This window comes from Anomaloglossus baeobatrachus, unplaced genomic scaffold (genome assembly GCF_048569485.1).
Source record: "Anomaloglossus baeobatrachus isolate aAnoBae1 unplaced genomic scaffold, aAnoBae1.hap1 Scaffold_2796, whole genome shotgun sequence".
Taxonomy (NCBI): Eukaryota; Metazoa; Chordata; class Amphibia; order Anura; family Aromobatidae; genus Anomaloglossus; species Anomaloglossus baeobatrachus.
In genome coordinates this window covers 23,498-31,280 of record NW_027442276.1, presented here as the reverse complement: position 1 = coordinate 31,280, position 7,783 = coordinate 23,498, and the positions used below count along the sequence as shown (strand labels likewise).

The window sequence follows — 7,783 nt, the reverse complement described above, 5'->3', positions numbered from 1 at the left end:
AGTCATGTGAGTATTTTTTTTTTTTTTCTGATGCCTTCCATGGCTTCAAAATGTTAAAGTTCCTTTTTTTTTTTTACTTTATTTCTAATTAATTTTGTTTTGTTGACAGGTCTCATGGCGGAGGCAGGACGAGGATTCTGATGGGGAGGGAGGTGGCATCGATGTCGAACTCCTCATCGACCTCGTCCATGCTCGAGAGGCGCTGTGGGACATGAGACCCCCGCCATGCCAATTCTATCATCACACGGCGGCTCTGGGAAGAAGTAGCAGCAGAACTCATAGATGGGTGGGAGGACCTTGACACGAGGAACCGTAAAAGAGCAAGTAAGTATTTCAAACATGCTTTGCAAAACTCACCATATTAAAAGATGAATTGAATTTTTTTTTTTTTTTTTTTTTTTTTTTTTCTCTTTTCAGTTACCCGTCTGACGACCCGGTGGCGTTCACTCCGTGATCGCTTCAAGAGGGACTTAAACAAGGAGATGCAAGCTCTAAGCGGTTCGGCGGCACGCAAGGGCACCCAATACCGGTATGGGCGTGCCCTTGCGTTCCTAAGAGGCAGCATGCTTCCAAGAAGGTATGTATATATTTTTTGGGTGTTTATTTAAGCATCTTTGAATGTATGTATCCTTTGTAATCGATCACATGCTACGTCAAATGTTAATACTATACGTTAATTTTTTTTTTTCTCATTCCACAGAACCGTCTGTAGCACCGTGGAGCCTGCATCAGAAATTAACCCTCTTGGAGCGATTGCTGAACAGAACGTCACCGGTGAACCCTCCAACAGGCCCTCCACTTCTGATCACTCCCTTCCTTCTACCTCTTCTTATGAACCCTCCCTCCCTTCCACCTCAACTTCACAGCCCTCCCTCCCTTCTACCAATCCCTCTAATCCCTCATTATCTAACCTCCCATCTTTCCCCTCTTACCCAACCTGCCCATCGGCATACTGGCAAACCTCATTACATGAGGCTGGTCAGAGAGTAGGTGTTCCCTTATCTGACCACTCTGATGCTCACGACACTCGAACCGCGTTAGGTTCGGGTCGTCAGCGTCACAGTGGTCAGAATAGGGGCAGCCCCGAGTTCTTACACCTGAACGCATCGATCCATAGCTTCATCAAAGTTTTATCGGACCAAATAATTGCTGGCTTCAACCTTGTAAACCATAGTTTACAAGTGTTGACCAGCAAGATGGATGAGGTGCTTTCAGCTGTAAGGCAAACACCTAGTCAACATTTTTTTCATTCTGTTATCGGTGATCTGGAAAGCCTACCGTCTAACCAGCAAATCCATGTAATGAGGGCTTTCCAGAATGCCATCCAGCAACTCCATCAACATCCCCCTTCCACCACTGCACCACATCTATCCACAGCCCCTCAGATGCCACCCCCAGTCCACTTACAGCCTCCGACACAGACTCACCAATACTCACAATCTACAATACCCACACATTACAGAAACCCTATGCACACTACAAGATCTGTACAAACATCCCTTTATTCCCCATCTCCATTTTCCAGCCCACACGACAACACTTCCACAACTCCATCCCCAACCGCACTCTCCTGCAATTCCTAACCCGTTACATCAGTCTTCTTCCTCCTTCCGAACCACAACATCTTATCCAACCTCCACCTTTCCATTTTCTAACACTCTGCCTTATACCAACCCTCAAACTACTCCAATACCTCACCCTTCTCCAAGCTCTTGCCCATCTACCAGCCCTCAACTATCTTGTCTTTCAAGCCCTTTTCTGCCCACCACTTCTTTCTTTTTCTACACCCTCACCATTACCTCTTACCCAACCTTCACCTACCCAATCCACACTTAATACCCCAACTGTTGGAGGGAACAATTCTGCGAGCGGATCCAGCGATGTCTCCACCCCACATTACCAAAATTTATAGTTTTTTGGTTTTTTTTATTAATGTAATTTTAAATTTATGTATAATAAATTTTGATTTTTTATTGAACATTGTGTTTGTTTTTATTTTTACTTAGTTATTGGAATTAAATATTAAAAATGGGATAAAGGTACACATACAGTTGCTGGTGCCGATGTTGTGGTATTGCAAGATGCATGCCACTACACGGGTAGAGAATGTATAGTTCAGGGGGATTTGTGGTGACACGGGGACAGTATAGCATAACGACATTTGTGGCAGATGTTGTGTGTTGTCAATTGACAAGGAGGAAGGAGATTCCTGTAAAGGGGGGGGGACAGTCATCAGACTACCATATTTGCCAGGGTGTCCCAATTTCACTGGCTTAAATTCAACTGGGTTTGGTTTCACTAATAATGAAAAAAAAATTAAAACAAATTTGTTTTTTATAAACAAACTTTTGAAAAAACTAAAAAAACAATTTTCAATTGTAAAATTCAAATTTAATATCATTGGTCAGAATTTTTTTGAAAATTTTGACAAACATAAAATAATTATGAAACATGGATTTAAATGTTACACAAAATCACTAAATGTACATTATCAGACACGAATTACAATCTAAGTACATCAAACCATTGTATCCTGCCACTCCAGACGACCAATATCCGACACAAAATATGACGCAAACTCGTCACGAATACGCAATACTTCAGTGGTGGTACGGAAGGAAACGTTGCTGTATTGTGTTAGGGTACAGTTTGTCATTTCTTCCAGTGGAGGAACGCCATTTGACAAAAAAATTATGCAATATGATACAGGCTTTGATTATTTCGTCAACAGTCTCTATTTTCACATTTATTGCCGTTGTCAAGATCCTCCAGCGAGCAGTTAAAATCTCGAAAGCACATTCGACCATGCGCCTTGCACGGCTTAGCCGATAATTAAATATTTTTTTCTCATGTGTTAGCCCACGACTTGAGTATGGTTTTAATGTTTTCGGACAATTGAAAGGCCTCATCCCCCAAACATACAAAGGGGAGTGGTGGTCCATCACTTTGTGGAAGCGGTTTGGGTTGCGGGAAAGCAAAATGTCCTCCGTAAAGATTTCTTCCAATTGCCGAATTCTTTAAAACTTGGGAATCATTTGCTCGGCCAAATGCCCCAATGTCCATGGCCAAAAACTTATACTGTGCATCGGCAATTGCCATTAGCACAACAGAAATTTTTTTTTTATAGTTGTAGTATTCAGAGCCAGTGTTGTGTGGCTTAAGAATCCTGATATGCTTGCCGTCCACGGCACCGCAGCAATTAGGGAAGTTGCATATTTGGTAGAATTTTTCAGCTGCATCCATCCATTGCTGCTCAGTGGGGTGAGGAATATATTTGTCTTTTAAACATTCCCACAAAGCCTGGCATGTGGAGCAGACGATTCCAGAGATTGTAGAAATCCCCACTCGGAATTGAAAGTGTAATGATGAGTAAGATTCTCCAGTAGCGAGAAATCTGTAAAATATCAAAAGAAAAATTAATAATCAATCATACTTGGCAAAAAATTAATTACATTTTGTGTACCACATGCTTACCTCAAAGTAATGAGTAGACGCTCGGCAGGACTTAATAGCCTTACGGAAAAAAGTATCTTTCCGCTTGATAAAAGGATCCACCTGCTCCAATAGACGATTAAAAGTATCCTCAGGCATGCGCACATAGTTGATACATTTTTCAGGGTGCCTTCTCAATTCCAGGTAAAGAGTGTAAAAGACACCACGGAAAATCCTGGTTTCATTAATGGGGTGAACCCAGTAGCGACGCCTTCTCTGTTGACGACGACGTTGCCGTTGAGCTTCTGAAAAACGATACGCCAAGACATTTGCCTGGTAGGAATATTCAATATAGGCTTCAGCGATCTTCCCCGTTATGACGTCCATTTCTGTAGTTTTCTAGCCTGTCTGAGATAGATTGTGCCTCCTCTCATATATATATACACTTGAAAACGTGAATTTCATGAGGAACGCCCACTAATTATCCAATTACCAAAGAAACGGTTTCCGACGGAATCCGTTTTTTGGTCCGTTAACGGAAGCATATCGGATGTAACGGACGTAACGGATCCGTTATTTTACGGGAATCCATTAACTGATTCCAGTAAAATAACGCGTCAAATGGTCCGTTGGGCATCCGTTGTTTGACGGATGCGTTGTTTTAACGCACCTACTATTTTGACGGAGTCCTGCCAACGCAAGTGTGAAACTAGCCTAAGACGCACCAAAAATTTAGAGCAAATAAAGTGAAACAAAAGGAAAAGGGAGTCTTAAAATCAGAAAAATATGGTATATTTTTGTTCAGTGTACATATTATATACAGTCATGGTCATACGTGTTGGCACCATTGAAATTGTTCCAGAAAATTAAATATTTCTCCCAGGTAATGCAATTACAAGTTTTGTTATAAATGTTTGTTTGTTTGTGTGTATTGGACCAGCATAAAAAAAACTGGAGGAGGAGGCAAATTGAACATAATTTCACACAAAACCCCAAAAATTGTGGGTGGGAAAAAAAAAAATGGTTTCAAGCATGTGATGCTCATTCAAACTCATGTTGCAATTACAGTGCCTTCCAAAAGTATTCGGTTTCCTTGAATTTTTCAACCTTTTCCCACATTTCAGGCTTCAAACATAAAGATAAATTTTTTTTTGTTATGGTGAAGAATCAACAAGTGGGACACAATTGTGAAGTTGAACGAAATGTATTGCTTATTTTAAACTTTAAAAAAAAAAAAAAAAACTGAAAAGTTGTACCGCAAGACTCGCGCGAGATAAACGCGAGGCTATTGCAAGTGTGACACGAGCCTAAGCATGAGGAACTGTAGCTAATTTCTCTTGATGTGGATGGCAGAGGAAAAATTGATGAAAGGTTGCAGCGCAGGAGAGTCCGAATGGTGGATAAGCAAAGAAATTCAAGCTGTCCTGCAGGGTCAGTGTGCATCAGTGTCAGCGCAAACTATCTGACATTTGAATGAAATGCTATGGTAGGAGAACCATGAAGACCCCATTGCTGACACAAATATTTAAAAAGCAAGACTGCAGTTCGCCAAAATGTACGTGAGTAAGCCAAAATCCTAATGGGAAAAGTCTTGTTGACAAACGATATTAAGACAGAGCTTTTTGGAAAAGCACATCTTTCCACTGTTTGCTAAAAATGGAATGATGTCTACAAAGAAAAGAACACAGTACCTAACAGTCAAAAATGTGGAAGTTCAAAGATGTTGCAATGCAGTGTCTAGTGTTGGAAACCTGGGTTTGCATCCTAGGTAATCAGCAGTACAATGACCCCAACATACTTAAAGAAGCACCCAGAAATGGATGGAAACAAAGCACTGGAGAGTTCTGAAGTAGCCAGCAACGAGTCCGTCTCTAAATCCCATTGAACACCTGTGGAGAGACCGTTAAAATGCTGTTTGAGGAAGGAACCCTCCAAATATGAGAGACCTGGAGCAGTTTGTAAAAGAGTGGTCCAAAATCCCTGTTGATAGGTGTAAAAAGCTTGTTGATGGTTATAGGTAGAAAGTGATTGATCGCAGTTATTTATTCCAAATACTGTGCAACCAAATAAGCTAAGGGTGCCAGCAAGTTTGTCCTGCCAGTTTTTGTAGTTTTGTTAAAAATTCTGTCCAATCTTGGGGGTTTTTTGTATTTTTTTTTTCTTATTTCTTGGGGTGTGCTGTTCCAATATATGCAAAGGAAATAGATGTGTTTTACAAAACTGTTACATGAAATTGCAGAATAAGGCTATGTTCGCACGTTGCGTTTTTTACCGCGTTTCTGCAGCGTTTTTGGCAGCAGCGTTTTTGCGCTAAAACGCATGCCTTTTTGATTTCCAGCAAAGTCTATGGGAAAAGCAGAAATCCTGTCTGCACTTTGCTTTTTTTTCAGCAGCGTTTAATTTGCATATTTGTGGTCAAAAACCATGCTGAAAAAGAAGCAGCATGTCAGTTGTTTTTGCCATTTCTGCAGCGTTTCCTTAACATTGGAGTCAATGAGAAATGGCAAAAAGCAACCAAAATCACAATTCCTGCGTTTTTCATGCTTTTTACCTGCTTTTCAACTGCGTTTTTGGCTCCAAAAACGCATGCTTTTCTGGACAAAAATTAATGGGTTCCAATGTTCCTTTACACACACAATAACCGAAAATTTAAATGACAAAAAATAATAAACTTTAGCTATTTTTCTGTTAAAATGTGCATAACCACTATTATTACATTAAAATTATTACATTAAAATTGATAATTTCTCATATAATTTTATTAAGTTAATTTTATACTTTTTTTCTCTTTTTTCATTCTTTGACTAATTCAACTTTATTTCTCAGTGTTTTGATCTCAAAAACGCATCTGCAGAAACGCAGGTGAAAACGCAGGTAAAAAGCGCTAAAAACGCATGCGTTTTTAGCGCTAAACAATGGTCAAAAGCCATTTGGTCAAAAATCAAGGGAAGGAAAACATGCAGAATAAACTGCAGGTACACCGACGCAACGTGCGGACATAGCCTAAAGCCCACATGGAAAATAGTCTACTTGGACAAAATAGCAACAAATTATTAACAATAGTTTCTTATCCCTCACAGACATTGGACATACCAAGTACGTCATGGCGACTGAGGAGGTTTAGGCACTGTAGCCCCTCGATTGCTGCCAAATCTGCGGCTTATGTTAAAGCGAAACCCGGCTGTCACTGCTAGGAGCAGTGCCTGCATCGCTCCAGGCAATTTAACCCCTTAAATGCGGAGATCAATAGTGATCTCCGCATTTAGTTGGCAGGGAGAGGATTGTGGTCCCCTCCCAAGTGATTGGATACCTATGTCCCTGCCATGGTAACCCTGAGTCGTCACCATGATGACTCTCTGGTTACCCAGCTACGGAAAGCCTCACACACCATACATGGTGTGTGAGGTCAACTGTCAGTAGTGCGCCTGAAATTCACTGCAATTATCAAGCATTGCAGTTGATTTTATCAATGATCAGATTAGTAAAAAGTTATGTCCCATAAAAGGAGTAATTAAAAAAAAATTGTTTTTAATTTACCATTTTTTTATTTTTTTTTTAAATCTGAACAAAAAATATTCAAATAATTAAGTAAATTTAAGTAAAAAAAAAATAAAGTACACCTATTTGGTATTGATACATCTGTAACCATTCGCTCTGTAAAACTGTCACACACCCCTTCAGTGAATACTTTTTATCATACATGTGAGAAAAAAGTGGAATAAAACGAGATCAAAAAGGCGCATAGATAGATCGATAGATATAGATGTATAAATAGAAAATGGTATCACTGAAAATGTCATCTTGTACTGCAAAAAAACAAATCTCCATACAGCTCCGTCAGGAGAAAAATAGTTATAGCTATCAGAATTCAGCAATGCCAAAACAATTTTTTTTTTTCCCCCCCATAAAATTGTTTTTATGATGTAAAAGCTTCAAAACATTTAAGAAAAACTATAGAAATCGCTGTATTCGTACTGACCCAAAGAATAAAACTGGATTATCACTTTTGGTGAACTACGTAAAAAAAGTCATGAATTGCTGTTTCTTAATGTTTCTGCCTCACAAATAGGCAATATTATGTGGCCCAAAATGATACCAATAAAAACTCCGACACATCCCACAAAAAAGGAGCCCTCACATGACCCTCGGCAGAAAAATAAAGCTACAGTCTTAAATTCTGTGATGCAAAAATCCACTATTTTTTCTAATGTTTTGGGGGTTTTTGCCAAACATAAAAAAAACCCAACCCAATATAAACCTGGTATCGTAATCGTACTGACCTGAGGAATAAAGCCACCTAATAACTTATACCACATGGTGAACAGCGTAAAGAATAAGGCTGTGCGCACTA

The 7,783-nt window shown here is 39.7% G+C and overlaps 1 protein-coding gene across 1 annotated transcript; it reads left to right on the top strand.

Moving 5' to 3' along the window:
* Positions 1-229: 229 nt before the first annotated feature.
* LOC142265959 (uncharacterized) lies at positions 230-1,886 on the top strand. Its single transcript, XM_075332290.1, has 3 exons — positions 230-324; positions 418-577; positions 701-1,886. Exons 2-3 carry the CDS (start codon positions 483-485, stop codon positions 1,581-1,583), a joined length of 978 nt encoding a protein of 325 aa, XP_075188405.1. The 5' UTR covers positions 230-324; positions 418-482; the 3' UTR covers positions 1,584-1,886.
* The last annotated feature ends 5,897 nt before the right edge of the window (positions 1,887-7,783 follow it).